The sequence below is a fragment of the Phyllopteryx taeniolatus genome, chromosome 2, assembly GCF_024500385.1.
Source record: "Phyllopteryx taeniolatus isolate TA_2022b chromosome 2, UOR_Ptae_1.2, whole genome shotgun sequence".
NCBI lineage: Eukaryota > Metazoa > Chordata > Actinopteri > Syngnathiformes > Syngnathidae > Phyllopteryx > Phyllopteryx taeniolatus.
In genome coordinates, this window is record NC_084503.1 from 20,081,877 (window position 1) to 20,108,837 (window position 26,961).

Here is a 26,961-nt window from a genome sequence, read left to right on the forward strand (position 1 = left end):
ATGGGCCTTTTGTGTGATGTGATGTTTTTTGACATCCTTTCCAAATCCGATTGGAGCACCCCTACTACATCTTAAAGCCTGACTCAGTCAGGATAAAATAATAGTGATGTTGAGGGTGTTTGCCTTGATGATACCCAAGCCTATTTTTAAAAAATAATAAATTTTTTTTGGAACCATTTGTCAGTAATCTTGGTTAATCCAGCCTACTTCCCATGTGCCGATATTAATATACACCGTTCAAAAACTGTGGTGTGAATCCCTGCTGTCATGCTTGAGGAGAATAGTAGCTGCTCTCAACTCTCTGCTTCCCATGAAGCAAAGAGGAGGAAAACACATGAACAAAGAAAATATTGTGACTGACTTTACTGGTATTCAGAGAAGCTGGATGAGCGTCCCTGGTTTATTAAGAAATGTGTCTGTGTCATTATCGTCACCAAATATATTAAATGTTGTTTTTCTTTGTTTTTTAACTTTACAGGATTTATGAGCGGATTATAGACCCTCCTCAGATGGAGTTCACCCCAGGAAGTGGAGTGTGGCTGGGCCAGCACAGCCACAAGCACGGCCTATTCAAGGTGAGACTCAGAAGATAATGCATATACAGTCACACAATTCACTCATGTACTTAAGAGTGAACTCCGATTGCAATGACATGTTTGGTATATATGATCTCTTTCGACATGCGTAATATAACAATAAAACACAACTTTTGATAATCATTTCCAGATTTATATATTTTTACAAAACGTAATTTCAACATAGGCCGGGATTGTTTTTTCGTTACAGTACATTCTGGGTAGTGACGTCAAATGGGGATGTGCCCGACGCCCGGATTTTTTAGCAGTAGCCACAATAGCAGCCCCTGGCAGTGATGAACGCTGTTCAGCTATTTCAGTTTGAGCCAGAGTGTGATCAGGGAAATGAGCAGAGTGAGGAAGAAACAAGAAATGAGGATGAAGATGACGGGTGTGAAGAAACTCGTTGGTCATACTCAGTGGTGTATTTGTATCTACTGCTAAAGTAGGGTGATCAAGATACTCGGCCAACACCTCTTATTTTTCGCGTCTTTTTGATCGGTTTTCGCTTGTCACATGTGGCCGTTTAGACTCCTTGTGAGGAAAGAATAAAAAGAAAGAATTTGGGCTGAAGTGACGAGAACATAGCCGTGGATCTTTCGGCAGCTTAACTCTTCCGGCAACATCCTCCCACAGTTTCCTCAACTTGATCTTTTTGGGAAAGCTATTAATGCTTACCTCCTTTTTTGGATTCCGTCCTGATTGGAAATTGCATCCAAAAGCGGCGCAGTATGGCATTTTTAACTATTTTCGCTGACGATAAAAGTTGTTTGCAGTTGGCTAGCTTAGCTCCACAGAGAGCAGCAACGTAACAATTTTACAACAGCCATTCTACTTCATCATTTCCAGAATCCTTTGTGCACACTAAACATGGCGGCAACAATATATCAAATTATGGTCTAAACAAAATAATTTTTTTTAACTTAGAGGAATAAATTGTACATATATACCACTGTATTTCAGTAGTAGAGGTCAGTAGTTGTAAAATTTAATGTATTTGTCATTTCAATCGGAGCTCACTCTAACATGCTCCACATTTCAAGTTGCATGGGTGAATTGGTCAGATTTGCACTGGGCTGCAAAGTGGAAGGGAGACTGGTAGAAGACACAAGAAGACAAAGTACTAAGGGGCTTACAGAGTAGCTGCATACAGCTCAGTGTGTGCTTTGAAATGTATATTTTCAAGCTCATTACTATGTCGATTTTTAATCACTGCTCATTTTCTCAGCCTATTGCATGTGCTCGGAGCAGGCAGAGGACATGGCAGAGGACATGGCAGATTCTGTCAAAGATATGATTTAGTTCCTGTTTAACCCAAATCCCTGCCCACCTAATCAATGTACATTTTATTTTTTTTCTCTCTTCCATATTGATTAGCCTCCAGGCACTGCTGTGGTGTAAATTATTTTGCTCTGAATCTTTCACTAATGCACACAACCCTGCAGTCTCGCCTCCCTCTGCCTATTCTTCATTCACCCCCTTGTAGCATAAGACTTAAAGAAGATCATTTTTCTTGAGGAAAGATTTAGCTTAATCATGCAATTTTCTACCCACGGTTGGTTTTGTGCTTGGAGAGTGTCACTGCTCCATGTTCAATGATTGCTTAAAAGCAGAGGTGGGTAGAGTAGCCAACTATTGTACTCAAGTAAGTGTATTGTTACTTTAGAATAATATGACTCAAGTAAAAGTAAAAAGTTGTCCTCCAAATATTTACTTGAGTAATAGTAAGAAAGTACAAATGGTAAGTAACTTCTGATTTAATGTTTTTTTTTTAAATCAGAGCATGAACGTCAAATAATTTTTTTTTTTATAATATATGGAAGTCCACACACCTGCCATCGTTTACATTTTGAAGTGTCAAGAAACCAACAACACATGCATTTGGCCCTACAGAAACATTATTTGCTTTATTTACTTAAATAAATGACTGAATGCTGTTTGCTGATCAGACTAATTGATTTTGTGTTTGTGTGTGTGCGTGCGTGCAAGTGAGGGAGAGAGAGAGAGCGAGAGAGAGGATAATTAATAGAAGCAGCTGCAAGGTGTTTTCTCAAGTGAGAAGTGGGCTAAAATATCCACGTTTGGGCAGAAGAAAGACTAAAAGCAATTGTTTTCCAGAGTCTGTAACATAAACGCCTGGCTGTCGTCCCCCCGTCCCCCCAAATTTGTCATTTTGATTGGCCCGTGAAAACATTGTTTGCGGTCATGTGACTGCCTTGTGCCGTCACATGTCCAAGTCAGTGACACTAGTGTTCTCGTAGGATTGGCGCAACAGTGTCCTATACGGAAGTCAAAGATGACTTCTACAAATAGATTGCGCACACAATACTGGATAAATAAAAGCAGCGAACGGCATGTTGATAATTGTAACGGAGTAAAAGTATCGATTCTTCTTAACATAAATACTCAAGTAAAAAGTATGGTGCATTCAGAGTACTCTGACAAGTACAATTTATTCAAAATGTTACTCTTGCCCAATACCTCAGCCAATGCAATCAACTTTCTTTTGATTGTTGCTGAATAACTTATTGTTTTTGCTGGCATTTTCGATGTTGCCTTACTGTTGCACAATGATTCTCTCCCAGATGATACCTGCTGATGATATTATTTGAAGCAATGATTTCATATCGCGCGCTCAGTTGTATTGTACAGACAAATCAGAGCTGATTTACTAAAACCCCTCATAGCAGCGGCTGAATTTCGTGGTCACGCTAACAGATTGCGTGCGCTGTTGATGAGCATGTTATGTGTGATTTAGTAAGATTGCGATCTTTTACTAGGATCCCAATAGCAGGCGCAACTTCACTCACTAAACGATTGCACACGCTGTCTGCAACAGGTGTAAAAAGTGGTGGAGACAGACATTGAAGGAGGGTTTTGCACTAGAGGTAGCTCTGATCGTTTTCAACATGGAACATTTGAGAGAGCATTGCAAGTGCAAAATTAAGTTTGAAGTGATGGAATCACTTTATCCTCACTAGGGTTGCGGGTGTGCTGGAGACCATCCCAGCTGACTCTGGGCGAGAGGCAGGTTACACCCTGAACTGGTCGCCAGCCAATCGCAGCGCAAATGTAGAAAAACAACCATTTGCACTCACATTCACACCTACGGGCAATTTAGAGTTTTCATTTAACCTACCATGCATGTTTTGAATGCATGGATGTGGGAGGAGGAAACCGGAGTACCCGGAGAAAATCCACATAGGGGAGTCCGCATCTGGACCTGGGTCCTCCGAACTATGAGGCAGATATGCTAACCAGTCGGTCACCGTGCCACCGAAGTGATGGTATTTTAAGTGTTATTGGAAGACTAACAAACTGCTTACAGAAGAGAAAGCTATCGCTCTGATAATTTTGGGAAGGCAACAACCGCATAAAAGCCATGTTTGATTTGATTTAACTCACCCCGAGTGTATGGGAATTGGATGTTTAAGCCCATTCTGCATAACATTGCATTTAAAACTTTGGACAGCATACCCGGAAGATTGGGAAAGGCCAGGAACAATTGTTAACAGTGCCCTCGGAAATGCAAAGTTGAAAGGAGTTTTGTCATAGGTGATAATAGCATGACTTCTGGTAACGCTCTCCAAGTCAGTCTTTTGATCATTCAGACGCTCCAAAATTGCATTGCTCTATTGATGATATGTCACGGTAATTTGTTTCTGGCATTTCAAACATGTTTTAAAAAAATAAATAAATACTAATAATTCTGTGCATGCTCCTTTGCCCCAGCGTTTCACATCAAATTTACCTCCATACAAATAGTGATCTCAATTCATCTCATTTGTATGTGCCCTGCGATTGGCTGGCAACCAGTTCAGGGTGTACCTCTCCTCCTGCCCGATGACAGCTGGGATAGGCTCCAACACGCCCGCGACCCTAGTGAGGAGAAGCGGCTCAGAAAATGGATGGATGGATACTAAGTCGATGTTAGAGAGTCACTCAATGGAGGTCTAAATAACCAAAATATGGGACCTTTAAGGCCATGGATGGGGAATATCTTGCTTCTCGGTGTGTGTAATTAATGCTCTTTAGTTCACATTCATCAGCACCTCTAAATCTGAGACCATGGTCCTTAGTCGGAAAAGCGTGGAGTGCCCTCTCCAGGTTGGGGATGAGATCCTTCCCCAAGTGGAGGAGTTCAAATATCTTGGGGTCTTGTTCATGAGTGAGGGAAGAATGGAACGGGAGATCGACAGGCGGATCGGTGCAGCGTCTGCAGTGATGCGGACTTTGTATCGGTCCGTTGTGGTGAAGAAGGAGCTAAGCCGAAAGGCGAAGCTCTCGATTTACCGGTCGATCTACGTTCCTACCCTCACCTATGGTAACGAGCTGTGGGTCGTGACCGAAAGAACAAGATCCCGGAAACAAGCGGTCGAAAAGAGTTTCCTCCGCAGGGTGTCCGGGCTCTCCCTGAGAAATAGGCTGAGAAGCTCGGTCATCCGGGAAGGGCTCAGAGTAGAACCGCTGCTCCTCCGCATTGAGAGGAGCCAGATGAGGTGGCTCGGGCATCTGTTTACGATGCCTCCTGGACGCCTCCCCGGTGAGGCACGTCCCACCGGGAGGAGACCCTGGGGATGACCCAGGATACGCTGGAGAGACTACGTCTCTCTGCCTGCCTGGGAACGCCTCGGGATTGCCTCGGAAGAGCAAGAGGAAGTGGCTGGGGAGAGGGAAGTCTGGGCTTCCCTGCTGATGCTGCTGCCCCTGGGACCCGACCTCGGATAAGTGGAAGACAATTGATGGATGGATGGATGGATAGTTCACATTCCTTCATTGTCATTGCTGTACCTGTTTTTTCCCCACCCCAAGCTCTCCATCAATCAAAATCTCAACCGCTCTCTACTTTTGTCTTTTGTTGTGTGATCATCTGCGAAGATTGCAAAAAAATAACAAGGCTACTTTGACAAAGTAGAAAGTACAGAAAAGTGTTTTCAAATGTAGGGAGTTGTCACTATTGCGTGTACAGAACTTCGAACCACAAACCCGAGTTAACACAACTTTTCAGCAGATAAACTAATTTTATTTAACCAAGGGTGCACGATAACACAAACAAAAAACTACATTAGCAAACTATTGGCGAAATAAAAATAGGGTAGACAAATATAAACTGAGGTGGACAGGCGGAACGTGATGGAAGCTGGTCTCCGAAAGAACTAAAGGGAAACTAAATAGAAAATGCTGACTGACAAAATAAACAAATCCACGAAAGCGAAGCAATAATGGAATAAAAATACTCAGCCGTATAGGAGATACACAAGATACTAATAGTGCAACAAGACCCCATTACCATCGTGGGGAACAAGAACAAAGAAACGGTCTCCAAACTACACACGTTTATTAAACTGAACAGGCAACAAACACACTCACAAAGAACCTAATCTACACAAGAATAAAGCATGAACTATGAATAGGAAAACCATAATTACTTACGTCGAAGTAGGGATATTATGCCTGTCTGCTCGAATCCGAGTCGACCAAATGAAGTGGAGTGGCGAAGCAGTTTTTCGATACTTGGTTCAAACGTGCTCAAAATCACGTGATCACTGCGAACGAGGCCTCGTTACTCAATACAGGTGAACCCAGCGAATGAGTTACTACTTGACTTACCACGGGTGGCCCTTGAAGCACCATTTAATTGGGTGTTAGCATTGTCTTGATTTTGAGTAGGAGTCTGTCCACATGGCACTTCATGATACGTCAATATCTACCTACTCTCCTTACAAATGTGTCAGATTGCAAGGGCATGTCTTGTGCACAGCCCCTCCGATCACCTCATAGATATCCCATTCGATACAGGTTTTGGGTGTTTGGTCCATTGGAAAAGATATATTATTTTCACTATTTTTTTATAATCCCCTCTACACTGACTAAAGCCAAAGTCTTAGTTATACAAAAACATTCCAATAATGTGGCTTTGTTACTACCACTGTCCATCAATGTAGTGTTTTATTTTGGGCTATTGCACTTTTTAAAAATTATTTAATTATTTTTAAAACATTATTTTCTCAATGCCTTTCATGTTTTGTGGACCCCTTTTATGTAAGTTAGTAAGCAAATGTCTGGAAGTCCCTATTACAAACCCCAATTCCAATGAAGTTGGGATGTTACAATACATTGAAATCCTTTTCAACCTATAGTCAATTGAATACACTAAAAAGACAAGATATTTAATGTTCAAACTGATGAACGTTATTGTTTTTTGCAAATATTCACTCATTTTGAATTTGATGCCTGCAACACATTCCAAAAAAAGGAATGGGATAGGGGCATGTTTACCACTGTGTTCCATCACCTTTCCTTTTAACAACACTCGAATAGCCTTTTGGAACTAAGGACACCAATTGTTGAAGCTTTGTAGGTGGAATTCTTTCCCATTCTTTCTTGATGTACAACTTCTGTTTCTCAACAGTCTGCGGTCCCTGTTGTTATATTTTGAGCTTCATAACGTGCCATACATTTTCAATGTGTATATATATATATATATATATATGTGTGTATATATATGATTTTATCGGCCGGATCGGTATTGGCCGATAATTAGCATTTTATGATGATCGGCTTTGTCATAATTCGCCGATCCAATCAATGGCATCATTGCTCGGCTCCGCAAAAGACATTTACTCCGCGTCACCATCATCCACAGTATATTTGAATCCAAAAGCTAGTTTATTTTTAGCCTTGTCTTTTGACGTAGTACTGTAAATATCTGACGGCAAATAAAGTTATTAAACTAAAAACAAAAAAACATGTCGGCGGGGTGGGACAGATAACACGTAATGCCGGATCAGACTACAAGACAAATTTGCTCTTTCACGATTGCACTATGTCAGACTACTGCAATAAAATCTTGTATTCCGATACCACCGCATCCTGTTTTTTTACCATCATTGGGCTTTATCTTGTCAACTCAAATGCGACCGGATACACTCGTTACCGTGGCGACGACAACAAGAGTGGATCGCGCCGACTGTATTATAAGGACTAAATGGGGGGAAATGTGTGTTGGTCGTCACCAGTGCTCAGGACAGGAGAGGACGTTCGTTTAAGGCTTGCTTGAGATATGTTCACGTACTTTTAATACGATACGGCTCGCAAGCAGGGAACGAAAATGTTATGTAGCCTAGCAAGCTAGTGCTAGCACTAACGGTTGTACGTAAACATTCCGCCGTTCTGTCGAATCATGCTGTAAAGTTTCGATGTGGGTGAAGTAATTTAATTACAAGAAAGTAATTTATTTACAGTAAGTTCGCACCCATTATTTCTGTCATGTAATGTTGGTTTGATCTGACTAGAGCAGTGATTTCCAACCTTTATGGAGCCAAGGAACATATTTTACAATTGAAAAATAATTACTGTATGGCCTTCCTGCCATCTAATAGAAGACCATTCATTTGTTCTGCCTGTCACTATGCTTCACTGGCATAAATAGATGAAATAAATAGATACATTATATATTGTAAATATATTTTTTTTTAGCAATTACATACAGTCAATGGCCAGGTCATTTAAATAGACACATTGCTCCATCTTGTGATCGGATCGGTGATCGGTTATCGTTTTTTTAAACTCGCTGATCAGTGATCGGCCCAAAAAATCCTGATCGTGTAAAGCCTCCAAAATAACCTTCACAACATGATGCTGCCACCCCCATCTTTCAAAGTTGTGATGGTGTTCTCAGACTTGCAAGCTTCTTTAGTTTTGTCAAACCACAGGACTTGTCTCCAAAATTCAAAGTCTTTGTGCGTTTGCAAACTGTAATCTGGCTTTTTGAGGTTTCTTTTGAAGTAATGGCTTTTCTTGGCAGAGTGGCTTTTCACCGCATGTCAGTACAGTACTCGTTTCACTGCGGATAATGACACACTCTTACCAGCTTCAGCCAGCATCTTCACAAGATGTTTTTGCGCTTTTTCTTGGATTGATGTTCACATTTGAGATCAAAGCACCCTTATCTGTGGGACACAGAACCCGTCTCCTTCCTAAGCGGTACGATGGCAATACATTCCAATGGTGTTTAAAAATGCATATAATTGTTTGAAAAGGTGAACGTAGCACCTTCAAGGATTTGGAAATTGCACTCAAGGATGAACCAGACTTGTGCAAGTCCACAATTCTCTTGATGATATCTTGGCTTATTTCTTTTTACTTCATTTCCATGATGTTACACAAAGAAGGAGTGTTTTTAAATTGTCTAATTCAAATACATCTTCAAGTATAGTATATCTCTAATTAATTCAGTTGTTGTCAGTAAAATCAGAAGCTTCCAAAGAAATGATATAATCTTGGTTTCTCAAATTGTTAAAAGTCATAGTAATCTTACTATGTAAACTTCTGACTTTGAAGAAAGTAATGAAAATTTGACTAAAAAGATACTGCCATTATTTTCGTATTTAGCAAATACAAATAATTTTGGTTATCGTAATGGACCTATAACAGGAAAAGTTTAGTCTGATTTCATGTCAGACAGTGAGGGGGGGGGGGAAGTGTGTTTTTATGTAGTGTATGTAAAAATCTGGTTTCAACTGTGCATTTATTTTAAGACTAGGGAGACCTCCCACAAGGTAATATGGGAATTGTCATAATTTCTTATTTTTCGCCTGGACACCTTAATTTTGATTGGAGTGTTAAAATTTTCCCCAAGCATTTGGGTTTGAATAAATTGAGAGATGTTACTAGACCCAAAAATAAACACATAGCAGAAGAACACTACTGGAAGTAAAATAAAAAGAAAAAAAAAAGAAAATCACAGATGGTCACAAAAATCTGGACTATCGTAGTATTATGCCTATTGTAGTATTATTAATTAGCCTAACTGTAGTATTATGTGCGGTTATTCAATTGTGGAACGTGTCGGAACAGATTTCCCATCTTGTGTAAATGCTATAATACTGCTTTTTACCAGACCTATAGACTTTATCTCCACTGTGGTTATTCATTTGGTGATGTATGGGACAGTTTTTCTTCAATTTCCCAAGGTATCGTTCCATTATTAACCCAGAGAAGGCCACAGAATTGAACCAAAAAAAACCTAATTCCACCTACATGTGAATCCAAGAGTCCTCACCTTGATTCAGAAACTTTCGATCACAAGAGCATGATTGCTGAATAGCTGGACTTCCTTTTTTTCCAGTATTTTTTTAAATAAAATTGAATGGAATTCAGTGCACAATAAGCGCCAACTGCATTTACAGCCTACTGAATTAATTGGTTTAACAGCATGTTCATGTTAATTCATCAGAAAAAGGGCTGTTTGATTTACCCCTGAAAACTTTAAAGTTAACATTTTATGTTGTAAAATATTGTATATTGTGTAAATGTTTATATTTTTTAACCGTATTTATTACAGAAAAATCCTGGCAACCAAGCGGCCAGGTTTTTTTCAGTAAAAATTACGGAATTTGTTTTTACATTTTTGTTACCATATTTTTTTACAGAAAAAATCTGGCAACTCGGCTGCCATATTTTTTTCCATAAATTTACAGATTTTTTAATTTATTTTATTTATTTTTTTAGTGTGTGCCTTTCAGACATGCTCCTTCTATACCCAATCATGACACTCACCTGTTTCCGTTTAACCTATTTTCCTATGGAATGTTCCAAACAGGTATTTTTGTAGCATTCTTCAACTTTCCAGTCTATTTTTCCCCGTCCCATCTTTTGTGGAAGGTGTTGCTCACATCAAATTCGAAATGAGAAAATATTTGGAGAAAAACAAACAAACAATAACCATGAGTTTGAAAACTAAATATCTTGTCTTTGTAGTGTATTCAAGTGAATGTAGGTTGAAAAGGACTTGCAAATCATTGTTCCGTTTTTGTTTTACAGATTGTCCTAACTTGAGTGGAATTGAGGTTTGCAAAGCAACTTACCTGAGTGACTTTAATTTCTTAAGTTGTTTATTTGGTATTGTATGATTTTTAAAAATTATCTGCAATTGAAATGGCCATATACTATGTGTGTGTTTATTTATTTATTTATCTATCTCATTTTGAGTGAAAAAAAATTTGAATTTTAAATCTGTGTTGTGTTCTGTCGGTTTCAGTAAACTCTTTAACCTGCCCAATAAATATTACATACTGACTAGGAATACTCTTACTAATACTAAGGGAGCAGTTGTAATTTATTTTCTACAATAAATCGACCCAAGAATGCTGATCCTTCAGGGACACTACAGGCCCACTGCAGACCATTGTTGAGCCTTACCTGTGTCACATCTAAAGTAACATGCATAATCCATCAATTGATCTATTTTGTATATATGCAGTATTATATTCAGTTATTTTTATGAATGTACCTTTTCAAAAATATAATAATTATTTCAAATTATAGTTCATCCACTGTTATTTTTTGAGGAACTACAAACTATACAAGAGATGTAGAATGAGGTAGTACTGTCTTATAATTATTGGCTTTACTGTTTGGAAGCTAAAAGAGACCGCTAACTCTAAGCTAAAATATAGAATATTCTGAGAGTGCCAGTCAAAATCTTGAAGTTAGTGATATATTTACAGTATTTCTTTGAATAGAGGCCATCCCTGTAATAAATTATGGGGACCAATTAGTCTGTGTGTCATCCTTAAGACAAAATTCACATCTCTCAAATCAAAGGGTAGTAACTGTCATTGCCTCAGTTAATGTTTTTTTTTCCGGATGAACACTCAAGAGTTGGCTATTTAGCCCAGCCATTGCTAACTTAGTTGTTAACCAAAACAGTAGGACAGAAGCACGTCTGTGTTATGTATTACTGCATGGTCCAGTAGAAATGAGTTCCCTGTGCAGTATTTACAATAATCTTAAAGTATATTTAGACAGTGGGCTCTATTTTCGTGAATGGCGTAAATCTGGCGCTGCAGGTGGTGCAACTGTGTGCCAGAGGCGTGTTAGAGTGGTGTTGGTAATTTCGCAGACCGGCGCATTCCGGTGGATCCAAGAGTGGGAGGGCTGCGCCACTGTGGGAGTGTTAACAGCTGACTTCATTTGCTGCCAATCAAAGTGGCTCCAATAATTAGCACTTCACGGCCAACGGTCCGAGGTCTTCTTTTCCGATGAAAGTAAAGTGTGCCTTTCATTCGGGAATCAAGGTCTCAGGGTTTGGAGGAAGACTGGTGAAGAACATAACCCAAGCTGCTTGAGGTCCAGTATGAAATATCCATAGTCAGTCATGATTTGGGGTGCAATGTCCAGTGCAGGTCTTGGTAAACTGCTTTCTTAAATCCAAGGTCACCACAACAGTATACCAGAATATTTTAGAGGACTTCATGTTTCCTTCCGCTGGGGATCTGTATGGAGATGCAGATTTCATCTTCCAGCAGGACCAGAAGCACCAAAACCTGGTTTGATTCCCATGCGATCACAGTGCTTGACTGGCCAGCCAACTCACTGGATCTAAACCTAATTGAGAAACTATGGGGTACTATCAAGAGGAAAATGAGGGGCACCAGACCCACAAACAAAGAAGAACTGACAGCAAGCTCAAGTCAATCTGGGCTTCCATAACTCCCAGGCAATGCCACAGGCTGATTGCTTCAATCCCATAGCGCATCGAGGCAGTGATGAAAGCAAAGGGATTCCCAACCAAGTATTGAAGATTAACATATTGTTTTGAAAGTACCATATTTTGATTGATTTAATGTGACCGTAATTTATTTTTATTTCCTGCAAAAACTGAGAAGTAAATGGTGATTTCTTCACAGTATTCAAATTTTTTTAATTCCGAATTTCGTGGGTTTTATAAGCTTGAAGCCCAAATTATGTAAAAATAAACATAAATACTTGAAACTGTTTAAATTGTGGGTCCTGAATCTATAATCTATGAAAGTTTAACTTTTTGAATGTAATTATGGAAATAATTTTTCCATGCCATTCAGATTTTTGTGCAAAGGGTCTGTAAATCACTGGGAGAGGGTGAGCAAGAGAGGAAATATTTCAAAGTTTATCAGTTTGAACATTAAATATCTTGTCTTTGTAGTGCATTCAATTAAAGATAGCTTGAACATGATTTGCAAATCATTGTATTCTGTTTTTATTTATACTATTTAACACAATGTCCCAACTTAATTGGAATTGGGGTTGTATATTGCACAACAGGACAGACATCTGCGCTCGACACCATTTTTATTCTGACACTTCTGACAGTCTCTTCTGAAACAGCCATGGTTCAGCACGTGTGTGTATCTGGCATGTGAATGTGTTCTCAATCTGTGCTGCAAACCTGTTCATCTCATGGCTCTCCCTCCAAAATATAGAGAGGCAAGGTGTTGCTTGCATCCAGGCCACCCAAATGCACTGTGAAGGGATTTCACGCATCTCCCAACCAAGGGGAGGTTGGTGGCAAATGTATTTGAGATGAAACATTTTAATGTTTCCAGCACCCCATTTTAAGTACAAATTGGATGTCTTTGCATGAGGAGGGATTTACAAGATTGGTTTTCCTTAAAGATGGTATTTTTAAAATTGTATTATTATTATTTTTTAAAGAGTTTGTTTTGATATTAAGTCCTCTACTTAGCAGCCTTTTGCTGCTGGATGTGACTTTGTCATTCACGATGATTGGCATACTGGTTGGCGTCTTCAATTCTTGATTTAGTGCTGCAACATACTCTATTTTATCATCGGTTTATTTTCAAGGATTGCTAACGAGTATTATTTATTTTTTTCCACCATTTCCTGTGACATTTAATGTTTTCTTTGTCAAAAAGATAGGCTATTTCAACCAGTCCTAACATCAATTGCCATATATGAAAGAGTGAAAGGATGAATGTGATGCATTTTGAGATTTCAAATACCGGTTTGGATTTTTGTATATACATACTGTTATGCATTATTTATTTATTTTTTCCACAATTTAAAGCAGATCCCAGGTGTCTTCGGATACATTCACACTGCGGGACATGATACCCAATTCTGAATTTTTTTTTGTTGAATCCAATATTTTTATGTAGTTGCTCAAATTACAAAAAACAAATGGAACTTATCTAATGTCATCAGAATTCATCCATGCGCACAAAACACGAGTAGCAGTGTGTTTACAGAATATGGACTTGGGTCTAGGTCTCAGTCCTGACACATTTGTGCCTGAACTGACCTCCCCCCATATATTTATCAGTTCAAAAACATCTTCTTTTCACCACTGACAGTTTTCTGCATCTTCATCCACATTGCTTTTCGCGCCTGGCTGTTTTGTTCAACAGTTGTGACCAGTTTCCCTTTTATGAACACGACCTGAGTGTCCAGATCACAGTCGCATTGGCTACATAAAGAGGCCTGGATTTATTAAAAAAAATATATATCTGACTTGTACTGTTCACATTGACGTGAAACAAATCAGATACATGTCACATATGGGCAAAAAAAAAATCGTGACCGTACCCTTAATAACAGGTCAGTGAAATCCTTTTATCAAAATACCTGCAACACTAAGAATTATATCACATACCCTATTTGTCATGCTGAAATCTGCCTGTTTTGATGGGGTGGTAGCCCTGTTTCATCAAGTGAGCCCAATTATATGCTTGGGCCAATGGTGAAGACGTACAATATTTCATTATACCGTGACAACTAGGGGCAGAGCTAGGACAGGCTGCACTTTGAGTCCTAAATATAAAAAAAAGCAACTGTGTACCACTATGCGAGACCCCACAAAGACGCCGTTATTCTCTTTTACCTCAAAGAGTCAACACCAAGCCAAATATCATTTGTCATTAAGTGTGGAGAGTCGTATATGTGGTGCATATAGCAACCACATTACCAGATACTTCACCGAGCGATCAAGTATGTGCTCCTTATCAGAAAATAACGTTGTTCATTAAAGCTAATCTGTGCATCTAATAAAGCTCAATACAGCTCTGTTTACCCTTTGTCTTTGATATTTTACTTTTTTAGACAAGGTAGGCCGGCTGGTGCTCGAAAGCAGTGGATCTTCATCCAGCCTAGCTTCCCAGTAATAGGGAGAGAAACTCTGTTTGGAGGTGTTTATTATATAAATGTGTTACGTAACAGTGGGGCGGAAATTCAGTCTCGCTCACAGACACGCTTTCAGAAAGAGACAGAAAACAAAAGATTTACTTGGTTGTTTAATCCCACACTTAAAGACCCAACAGTTTGTATACAAAAATTCAATAGTTTATTTTCCAAAATATTTCCCCTTGAAGACCAAGTAACAAGCAAGATTTTGATTTTGGGTGATCAAGTATCATTTCCACATAGAGCAAATTATTCCATCTAAACGAGAAACTCAACCTCTAAATGTGTGCAGAAACGTTCTGATGTACAGTACATTAAGGAAAGGGGACGACGTGATGGATCGACAGTCAAAAAAAATCTCATCAGTGGATTGCTCTCTCTCTCCCCCCCTCTCTCTCCTTGTCAGGGCATTATCCAGGATGTGAAGTTTGTTTTTGCTCCCAATGGCTACATCACCCAGTGCCCAAACCTTAACCGTAGTAAGTATGACCATGAAAAATAATGTTTTGACCTAGAAGTATACTATGATGAGTGGTTCATTAACGTTTGCATTTTTGAAATTGGACTGGGACATGATGTTGGTCACCAAAATAATGGATGATAACAGAAAGGAGTCCCATCCATTCTCTTGTCCTTCTTCAGTAATGTTAATTTCCCCACGATAGTTGACCCCGTTTTCTATCTGTAAAATACAGATCCAAAGCCCCGGCTTAGCCACGGATCAATATGATATGGCACATAATTGCCACCATCAGTTGGTTGGTATATGTTTTCAGTTGTGTTCATGTGTTCTTTCTTTCAGCCTGCCCAACCTGTAGTGATTTCTTGAGCCTAGTGCAAGGCATTATGGACCTGCAGGACCTACTCGCCAAGATGACCCTCAAGGTAAGAACAATCAGTTGCCTCCCACAAAAGGAGCTATCCAATATAGCTCACCAGACTGTATAACAAATATACTCAGTTCTTACGTTATTTTCATTAATGCTACAGTATGTACCTACACAGCAGCAGAACAAAAACGTCAATTCAAAAACTTTGTCTGTCAAAAAACTGACTTTGGTCTAAGGCTCAGGGAACATAATTCATTCATACTACAATTACATAAAACCATATGAACCAAAAAATGGTAAACAAGCTTGTGATTACTTCATGTAATATTATTTAAAAGGCAAACTGCTATAGGAAGGAATGAAAAAGTTTTTGTAAGTTTTATTTTTGGCCAGGTGTACATGGTTAAGGCTTCCCGAGCGGAGTAACTCAACAGAGTGATCAAAGGGTATGACAAGTCCTCAGTGATACAGACTACTTTCCCTTGCACTGCACAAATGTAAAGGTCAGAGAGAGGAGTTTGACAGGTGCCGGTGATTTTTACTGCTTTTTTTATTGTCCTGGCAAGTATGTTCTTGATTTTTACTGCAAGGAAGTTAGACCAGGATGTGATGTTGAACGTGAGAACTGACTCAATGAGTGACCATTATACTACTGTTAAAATGTCCTGTCTGATGTTAAAACTCTTCAGTCTCAGCAAGAAACATGCTCCTGTTGGGCCTTTTTGTAAAGCCCATCCACATGCTACGTGAAGTCGATCTCCATACCCAGATACCTAAAAAATATGGACCTGTTCCACCACCTGTAGCAGAATCAGCTCAGAGAAAGGATGTGGTATGTCACAGGTCCGGCGTCCCCCACAGCATAGCTCGTTGGTTTTATTAACATTCAGTTCCAGTGAGCTCTCCTGAAATCAAAGGGCCATGGTTTCCACACACGGCTTGTTTGTAGACAGCAAATGTTCATATGTCAGACAGGTCACGAGGGCCATGTCATGTGCGTATTTTAGCAGTGTCAGTCCATTGTTGTTGTATGTCATTTCATTTGTGTACAAGGAGAAGAGGATGGGTGACATAACACAACCCTGTGGGATGCCTGTTTTTGAAACAATGTTGTTTGATTTAAAACTACTTTACCCTCACATGTTGGGTGGGGGTCTGTCTTTTATGAAATTTTCCATTAAACCAGTGTTGTGTTAACTGGTATTTCTTGGAGCCCTACTTGTGGTCACTGTAATACAAATGGTGAGAGGTCCAGAGATAAAATCCTTACAAATGAGTTAGAAGAGTCAGGTGCCCTCTCCCCGTCTATCCTTATAAGCAACTTGTACTCCCTGTGCACTCCGGTTTCCTCCCACATCCCAAAAACATGCGTGGTAGGTTGATTGAGGGCTCTAAATTGCCCATAGGTGTGAAGGTGTGTGCGAATGGTTGTTTGTTTCGATGTGCCCTGCGATTGGCTGGCAATCGGTTCAGGGTGTGCCCCGCCGCCCGCCCGAAGATAGCTGGGATAGGCTCCAGCAGCCTGCGACCCTAGTGAGGATAAGTGGTAAAGAAAATCGATGGATGGATGGCTACGTTACACAATTATCAATTGTTCAAGTGTAATGCAATACATTTTTAAAACCAATCGATAACGATAGCCGGTAAGTACACTGCTGGTTTTGTTTCATTATTGAATAAAGTTGTTCTTCATAAATAAGCGTTATCACTGTTTATTATTTTCTTCATACAAGTTTAATAAGGTTTGTTGTTTGGATTACATTTGCATTGGACTCCCATTGGCTGCCAGAGCTAGAGACAGTTATGGATATTCATTCATTCATTCATTTTCCGAACCGATTATCCTCACTAGGACCGCGGGCGTGCTGGAGTCTGTCCCACCTATCTTCGGGCGAGAGGCGGGGTACACCCTGAACTGGTCGCCAGCCAATCGCAGGGCACATATAAACAAACAACCATTTACACCTACGGGCAATTTAGAGTCTTCAATCAAGGAAGCACTCCGGTTACCTCACACACCCCAAAAACATGCATGGTAGGTTAATTGATAACTCTAAATTGCCCGTAGGTTTGACTGGTTGTTTGTTTGTATATGCCCTGTGATTGGGTGGCAACCAGTACAGGGTGTACCCCGCCTCCTGCCCGATGATAGCTGGGACTTGTTCACCTAAAATGCTCAAAATAGTAAAAATAATTTCCACAGCAAATTATCATATTATTGCCAGCACTTGCGATTTACTTACTATTCTGCATTTTACCAGTTTCTACTCGAGCATTTATTAGCCTCCGAATGCTCTCCAGGGAGGCCAATGGAAACCGTGGAGTCGCATAGCAGTAAAAGCCGACAGAGGAGCAAGCGGTTACTCTCTGGTTAGTATTTGCACTTTTATCATCAGGCACTGCCATCTTGGATTTCGCCAGTGCTATGATTTTGGTGTCTCAGAAACAATTTTATACAATATATGAGTCTACAATGTTAGAATTCCTCTTCGACGAACATTAGTATCCCACTGTGCTGACACATTCTCCTTTTAACATTCATACACACAACACTTTGCCGCCTGACTTGTTCATGCAAGTCACAGCAGGGAGGGTTCGGGCACCTCCACTCCCGAAATGTCTCCTTGCCATTCAGTGTTTGGACAAAGAAGAGTTCACCAAGGGGTAAATCTTTTCTTACTGAATGTGGTGTATGAGAAAGAGATGAGGTGACTCTAACCCAGGGTTGGGCAAAATTTTTGGGTCAGGGGCCACATTGACTTTTGAAATTTGACAGGTGGGCCAAGCCAGAACCAGATGCTTACATATAAAATATATATATATATAAAGGCATTATAGTGTTAATACTTACATTTACTTTTAATGGGATCAGTGTTGTTTTGTTGATCACTTTTGTTTTTTATGCCAGTGTATCTAAGTCTGGTATTAATTTTGTTGTGGTAATTCTCAGAACACATCTTAGGTGTTCATCACTCAACTGGGATCTGTAGGATGTTTTGTTGGTGTTCATCACACTTAAAAGTCTGTTCACACTCATACAGTGGGTACGGAAAGTATTCAGACCGCGTTACATTTTTCACTTTTTGTTATATTGCAGCCATTTGCTAAAATCATTTAAATTCATTTTCACCCCCGCATTAATGAACACACATTGACAGAAGAAAAAAAAACGGAATTGTTGACATTTTTACAGATTTATTAAAAAGGAAAAACTAAAATATCACACAGCCATAAGTATTCAGACCCTTTGCTCAGTATTTAGTAGAAGCCCCCTTTTCAGCTAATACAGCCATTAGTCTTTTTGGGAATGATGTTTTTCACACCTGTATTTGGGGATCCTCTGCCATTCCTCCTTGCAGATCCTCTTCAGTTCTGTCAGGTTGGATGGTGAACGTTGGTGGACAGCCATTTTCAGGTCTCTCCAGAGATGCTCAATTGGGTTTAAGTCAGGGCCCTGCCTGGGCCAATCAAGGACAGTCTCGGAGTTGTTCTGTAGCCACTCCTTCCTTATTTTAGCTGTGTGGTCAGGGTCATTGTCTTGTTGGAAGGTTAACTTTCGGCCCAATCTGAGGTCCTGAGGACTCTGGAGAAGGTTTTCGTCCAAGATATCCCTGTACATGGCCGCATTCATCTATCCTTCGATTGCAACCAGTCGTCCTGTCCATGTAGCTGAAAAACACCCCCACAGCATGATGCTGCCACCACCAGCTGCCTGGGTTTCTCCACACATACCGCTTAGAATTAAGGCCAAAAATTTCTATCTTGATCTCATCAGAGGGGAGAATCGTATTTCTGTTTTTTTTTTTTTTTTTTTTTTAGCAAACTCCATGCGGGCTTTCATGCGTCTTGCACTTTCCGTCGGGCCACTCTGCCATAAAGCCCCGACTGGTGGAGGGCTGCAGGTTGACTTTCTAGAACTTTCTCCCATCTCCCGACTGCATCTTTGGAGCTTAGCCACAGTGAACTTTGGGTTCTTCTTTACATCTCTCACCAAGGCTCTTCTCCCCCGATTGCTCAGTTTGGCCGGACGGCCAGCTGGAGGAAGGGTTCTGGACGCCCCAAACGTCTTCCATTAAAGGATTATGGAGGCCCCTGTGCTCTTAGGGACCTTAAGTGAAGCAGAATTTTTTTCTGTAACCTTGGCCAGATCTGTGCCTTGCCACAATTCTGTCTCTGAGGGCTTCAGGCAGTTCCTTTGACCTCATGTTTCTCATTTGCTCTGACATGCACCGTGCGCTATAAGTTCTTATATAGACAGGTGTGTGGCTTTCCTAATCAAGTCTAATCAGTATAATCAAGCATGATTTTAACCGCTGAGCTGTAGCCATCAGTTCCTGCGTTGATTGGCTGTTAGCATAATCAGCATGCTTGGTAGAAAAGTGACGGCTGATATTATATTCCTCTAAAACCGCAATGGTTTCTTAACAAATTAGACATGCAGCCTTTGACCGGACTTCAGTGAAAAAGTATTTTGTATTCCATTCTATAATAAAACACTCGGCACTCACTGTCGACTTTTCTTTTCTTTGGTCCACTCATACTTGAAGAAGGGTTCAGAGCAGTAGCAAAGTTAAAAGAACAGCCAAAGAGCTAGATATTCTGCTGTCGTTTTATTATTATGCCCAAGTCTCTGCCTAATGTATCAACCACTACATGTCTATGAGCTCCCGACTTGTGTGATACCACACTGCCACTTCCTGCTACTCTTGATGACCAGGAAAGCTATTCCTCTGTGGTGCCTCTGGGTTGATGCTTTGCCTTCCAAATTTGTATTTCAAGCCTTTTTTTTTTTGCGCTTTGACAGGGCAGCTTTTTAAAGCTCACAGCTCACACAGCCCTCCAGGAGCAATGAGAATGCCACTAAATTAAGTAGAAATCTTTTTCTTTTTTTTTTAACTTAATATTTCTGCTGATTCATAAATTTTTCTTAACCCGTTCAATTGTTAGCACTTGTGAATGTTGTCATGTTCTCATAAATAGCAGGCTTGGGCCAGGTAGTCCTAATTAGCATGTAAACACCCACTAATGTCGAAACAATGGCATGAAACTGGAGTGTTATGCGCATACACAGCAATGCAAGCACACAAACTTAAGATGGAATGTTTATAGATTAAAATTGTTCAGTATATGTTTGGCATAGGGATTTGGATTGCGTGGTATGGTGGTGACTTGACAACTGTGTTTGTGGTTCAAGGGTCAGTACAGTACATCCTTTCACACTCATGCTGAACTCCCACTTAGTCCTTTTGCCAGTAGCCTATCCAAGAGGACTTGTGGCCTAATGTCGGCCACAAAATAACACCAACAACAACCATCACAAAACACATAACCAAACATTCAAAATGCGCACACAAAAACAAAATGTCTCAGACAGAATAGAATAGAAAATAACCTTCTCTGTCACAGGAACAATGAATATCTGCATCTCGCACCGTTGAGGTAAAATATACAGTAAGCATGCAATTACAAAGAGACACACCTATTTACAGAACATACTTATTGACATTTGGGAAAATTTCCATATTAAGAAATGGTAGTAGCTGCGATTAGCTGGCAACCAGTTCAGGGTGCACCCCGCCTCCTGCCCAATGATAGCTGGGATAAGCTCCAGCACGCCCGCAACCCTAGTGAGGAGAAGCAGCTCGGAAAATGGATGGATGGATGGCAATGGTAGTAGTGTGATTATTTAGGGTAAGGTATTTTTAAATTAAAAAAAAAACCTTATTTTTAAAATATGTATGTCTATAAGAAATGTATATGATCATAAATACTGATGAAAGAGAAATATAACGTTAACAACATTTAAATACGATATCTACATTTGAACTGGAAAGCTTTAAAAACTATATATATTTGCTTCAGTCTCATTTCGTTTTTGTTCATATTCCTCTATAGGGAACTTCAGAATTGTATTTTGTGTCCGTTGTCATTTTGGCACTGGACTTGTATTTCTAGAGCGTTGTGTGGTGTTGTAGAAGACTGTTGCCTTCTCGCGTCCCTGTGTAGGAGAAGGTGCCCGGTTCTTTAATACGCTGATCTCATGTGTGTTTAGTAAACCCCATGTCATACGATATTCAAGGGGAATCACAGTTAAAGGCTTCACACCGATGAAATACTGCATTACCTGAGTTATGAGAGTTAACTATATGGAAAGCGAACGTCACGGTATACTCAGAAGCGACATTATAAGTGACGTTACATTAGCTACGTAGCTTCTGAATGTGACTTAGCTGTTTAATCATTTTTTCTATCCATCCATCCATCCATTTTCTGAGCCGCTTCTCCTCACTAGGGTCGCGGGCGTGCTGGACCCTATCCCAGCTATCATCGGGCTGTTAACAATGAAATTGTTAATCGTATATATTTGTCAACAAGAAGTTAATGGCAAGAGGGAAGAAGCTGTTGGAATGTCTGCTGTTTTTAGTTTGTATTGTTTGATTGCGGCTACATGAGGGAAGAAGCTGGAATAGGTGGTGACCAGGATGTGGAGGGTCCAAGAGGATTTTGCATGCCCTTGCCTTTGTCCTGGCAGCGTGCAAGTCCTCGAGTGAGTAGGTGGGTACCGATAATTTTTTCGGCAGCCTTGACTGTCCGTTGCAGTCTATTGTCCTTCTTTTTTGCATCACCAAACCAGACTGTGATGGATGAACAGAGAATCGATACAATGACTGCTGTGTAGAACTGCCTCAACAGCTCCTGTGGCACACCATGCTTCCTCAGAAGCCGCAAGAAGTATATCCTCCAATGGGCCTTTTTTGAGGATGGAGTTGATGTTGGTGTCCAATTTCAGGTCCTGAGAGACTGTAATTCTCAGGAACTTGAATGTCTCGACGGTTGACACAGGTCAGGTGGACAGCGTGAGGGGCAGCTGTGGCGAAGGATGTTTCCTGAAGCCCACGATCACCTCTACTGTCTTGATCGTGTTTAGCTCCAGATTGTGTTGGCCGCACCAAAGCTCCAGCTGTCCACTTCGTCACCGTCTTTAATGAGGCCGATGACTGTGGTGTCATCTGCAAACTTCAGGAGTTTGACAGCTGGATGCGTTGAGCTGAAGTCGTTTGTGTCGAGAGAGAGAAGAGCAGCGGACAAAGAACACATCTTTGGGGAGCCCCGGTGTTTATTGTGCGTTTGGATGAGGTGGTGTCCCCCAGCCTCACCTGCTGTGTCCTGCCCATCAAGCTTTGCTCTGTTCGACTGATCAAGTCTGATTCTCAATAAACCTCAAATATAATACCACAGCGGAAGCTTAAAAACTCCACTGTGACGTCAAACTGTTCCGGCATAAAAGGGACACAATTTTCCATTCTGTTTGACCTAACAGCCGAACAGGGAAAAAAGAAAACGGAAGCTGTAGATCCACTGGCAGGCCAAAGGTTGAGATGAAGAAGCTTGGAGGAAAGGAGTTTGGGAATGATTATTTTAAACGCAGAGCTAAAGCCTACGAACAGGGTCCTCGCGTAGGTCCCTGCGCTGTCGAGGTGTTCCAGAATGAAGTGCAGTCCCATGTTGACTGTCATCCACATACCTGTTTCCTCGATTGGCATACTACAGAGGTCCAGCAGTGGTCCTGTGACGTTCTTGAGGTGGTCCAACACGAGGCGTTCAAAGGACTTCATGGTCACAGATGTCAGGGCGACAGGCCTGTAGTTATTCAGTCCTGAAATTGCAGGTTTTTTTGGGGACTGGGAGGATGGTGGAGCGTTTGAGGCAGTATGGGACTTCACACAGTTCCAAAGATCCATTGAAGATATGTGTGAAAACAGGAGTGAGCTGTTTGCAGACTTTCAACCAGGAGGGGGGCACTGTCGGGGCCTGCCACTTTGTTGATCTTTTGTTGTTTAAAAATGATCACTGCAGAAGGAGGAGTCAGAGGTGTGATGGTGGTCGTCGATGATGCAGTTGGATGGGTGTGGGGTGTGAAAGTGTCCTTTTCAAATCTGCAGTAGTAGGTATTCAAGTCATCAGCCAGTCCTTTATTGTTCTCCGCTTGGGGGGAATGATCGCTTGTGGTTGGTTAGGTGATTGTAATCCTCCCCAAACTGATGGAGAGTCGTCGGCAGAAAACTCATTTTCCAGCTTTTCTGCATAATTTCTCTTTGCGGTGTTTCTTTTGTCAACTGGTTTCTGGCCTGATTGGACAGGGTTCTGTCCCCACTCTGATAGCCATAAGCCTGGCGAAGTTTGGCAGTGACCTATAGCTTGTTGTTATTGACTGTGCAAATTGTCTTTGTTCGTATTTCATTTTGTATGTCTTCACAGAAGCTAATGTAGGATGTCACAATGTCCTTATATTCGTCCATGCTGCCAGTTGAATTTCATAAAAATTCCAATCTGTCCAGTCTAAACAGTTTTGAAGTTCCATCTTAGCTTCATTGGTCCACTTCTTCACTGTTTTCACCACAGGCTTCGCGCATTTAAGTTTCAGTGAAACCGTGATCAGACGAGCCCAAAGCTCCATGAGCAATAGCACGGTACAAGTCCTTCACTATGGACTCTTGGTCAGAACACATTTTATAAAATTAAAAAATATTAGTGAATCGGACCTGGTGTTCTTTCATTTTTCTTTCTTTAAAGTCAGGCAGGAGTCATTTTAATCACCATGAGATGAACAAACAGTTTTTTGAATGATGTCAAAAAAGCATCACAGTTGAAGGACAAATAATTGAGCATGAAACAAGCTGGAAAGAAGGGCGTAGGAGTAAAAAAGAGGGTTCATGAAGATCTCAACTGTCTGCCTTGCAGTCATTTTTACTGTAGATGATAGCCTAAGGTCTGAAGCATGAGCTGAATGAAGATCACTTATTCTTCCTCTAATGACTGGCTCCCAGTGGAGCAGCACTCTGAGCAAAAGTAGGCATTCCGGAGAGCGATGGAGAGGGATTGAGGGGTTAACCTGTTCGCACTGTCACACTTGTGATTTAGTTTGGTGACTGGTGATTTTATCGTCATTCTTAGTTAAATTACGCCGAGTCCAGGCTGACTCAGCTTGAGGGATGTCACTGTGAGAAGACCTGCAGTGCAAACGGCCTCATCTACAGGGATAAGGAGCTGTGGGTGGAGCCTGAAAATTGCAGGAACTGTGCATGTAAGGTGAGTGTTACTGTTGTCCTAATAAATGATCAAACGCTTGATTCAAAACTATCACAAAATCAATAATGTAACTGTCTACTAACTAACTAACTGTGATGAAGGTTTAATTACCTTGCACACTGTGGATATCATGCTTATGGACATATTTAGACAACACTGAATAAGGTGTTGTAAACCTTACTGGATTGCAAATTGTTTTTTATTCATGCCTGACAGGTAGCTTCCTTTAGTATTTCCTCTCTGCCAGACCCGATACCATTCCTGCCTCGGGGCAACATCCTGATAATCACCCTGTAATTAGGCTCCCTGTCTGCTTGCACGCATGGTAGCCAGACTTTGAAATGTGCTGATTCAGGCCATCCAGTGCCCTCAGGTATTAGACATACTGTATCACAACTGAAGAGAGTTTAGTTAGTGTGATGTGCTCCCCTGTATATACTATTAAGTAATATCTGTGGCATCCTTGGGAACTATTTCCAATGACTCAGGAAATTAAGAGGCTTCTGCAAAGAGAAATCAGCTTAAGACCTAATGTCAGTCCTCCAGAGCCTCCGTATCAGCAGGCCACTTAGTGTCATTATCCATCCTCCAACACTCAATGATAAATTAGTTAACAGATTGTATATTTATACCCGAATAAATAAAACCTTTGGTGGGGTAATTCAAACCAATTAAAGCACCACACGCCATAAATTCAACTTTTGTGATTATTATGCCAATTTTACAACAAAAAATTTTATAGACACTGTGAGCAAATTTGTAATAGTGTTTTATAACACAGATACGTTAATGTTATTGATGAAATATCAGCAATATAAAACTTTTTTTTAATGTTTTGAAAGACCACTACATCTCCATGGTTATAGCTAGATTGGGCTCAGTGGGGTAGTGTAGCCGCTAAGCCTGTCTTAGCGTCACTTTACAATCGATGGAGTTAAATGCACCCTTTGTGCCGACCTCTGTCCCCCGCAAGTTCAGACCCACTGATCGGATAACCGCTTCTCGAGGTAATTGGCTGTTTCTATATTTCTGTACCTGTGTTACGTTTAAGAGTTTTCCTTTGTTTCTGACTTGACTTGAATTTTTGGACTCAAGCAATGGAATACCTGTTAGTAGGCAGTATCCAATTTCTAATGTTATGAAATAAAAATGTATGCCTATAAATACTGTCAAATGATGTGAAGATGTCTCTTTCACAAAATGATGTGGGAAAATGCACAGAAACCCTAAAGCCTATAGAGAAGGACTCAGCCATCAAGAAAAAGAGAGGTCTTTCGGTTCAAGTATGCAGAGGTCCGATGTATATACACTATATTGTCAAACATATTCGCTCACCTGCCTTGACTCAGATATACATTTAAGTGACATCCCATTCTTAATCCATAGGGTTTAATATGACATCGGTCCCCACTCTGTAGTTATAACAGCTTAAACTCTTCTGGGAAGGTTTTACACAAGATTTAGGAGCGTGTTTATGATTGACTTTGATTGGTTCACAAAGGCTTTGTGTGCGGTCATGTGGCTGCCTTGTGCCGTTTGATTGGCGAACTAGATTCAAATGATACAAGTGTGTGCATTGAATTGGTGCAAACAGCGCCCAATGTGGAAGTTAAATGCGAAGTCCAAAACTAGATCGTGCACACAATAATTGACAAATAAAGTTGGCGACTGGCATATACGTTGTAGATCATTGTAAAAAAAAAAAAAAAAAAAAAGTACAGTTTCTTTTTAACATAAATACTCAAGTAAAAGTATGATGCATTAAAACTACTCGGACAAGTACACTTTGTCCAAATGTTACTTGAGTAAATGTAATAGAGTAAATATGTGTTCCTACCTACCTCTGGGTATAAAGGAAAATAAATAACAAAAATTAAAGTAATAAAATAGCAATGCTAGCTTAAATATAGTGGGTTGTATGTATTGCAACTGTTAAAATCTCCATTACACTTGGATGGACCCATTATTTATAGTTATTTATACTCAGAGGTGGGTAGAGCAGCCAAATATTGTACTCAAGTAAGAGTACTGTTACTTTAGAATAATATGACTCAAGTAAAGAGTAGTCATCCAAATATTTACTTGAGTAAGAAAGTACTCAATTAAAGAACTACCAAAGTAAAGAGTAATTTGTGAGTAACTTCCGATTTTTTTTATTTAAAAAGAGCATGAACATCAAATAAAATAAAAAAATAATATATGGTAGTCAACACACACCAGCCACCAGTTAAATTTTTAACTGCCAACACATGCATTGGGCTCTACAAAAACGGTTGCTTTATTCACTTAAATGACTTCATGAAGAAGCTGTTTGCTATGTGCGACACCATAGCTAATTTTGCCATATCCACTGCCAAAACAACATCTGTAACTTACCGTAAGGTGTTTTCTCAAGTTAGAAATGGGCTGAAATATCCAAGTTTGGGCAGTCACAATTTAAAAGCGGCATGACAAAGCTGTTGTTTTTCGTATTTTGTATAGTAAACACAGTCGCGCGGCTGTTT

At 40.3% G+C, this 26,961-nt stretch overlaps 1 protein-coding gene across 1 annotated transcript in view; it reads left to right on the top strand.

Annotated features, from left to right (window-relative positions):
• LOC133473033 (protein kinase C-binding protein NELL1-like) overlaps positions 1-26,961 on the top strand; it is a 262,509-nt gene that overhangs the window by 84,752 nt on the left and 150,796 nt on the right. Inside the window, exons 5-8 of the mRNA XM_061764738.1 lie at positions 479-575; positions 14,944-15,016; positions 15,340-15,422; positions 24,323-24,457. Coding sequence (XP_061620722.1) covers positions 479-575; positions 14,944-15,016; positions 15,340-15,422; positions 24,323-24,457 — 388 coding nt within the window. The remainder of the gene's footprint in view (positions 1-478; positions 576-14,943; positions 15,017-15,339; positions 15,423-24,322; positions 24,458-26,961) is intronic.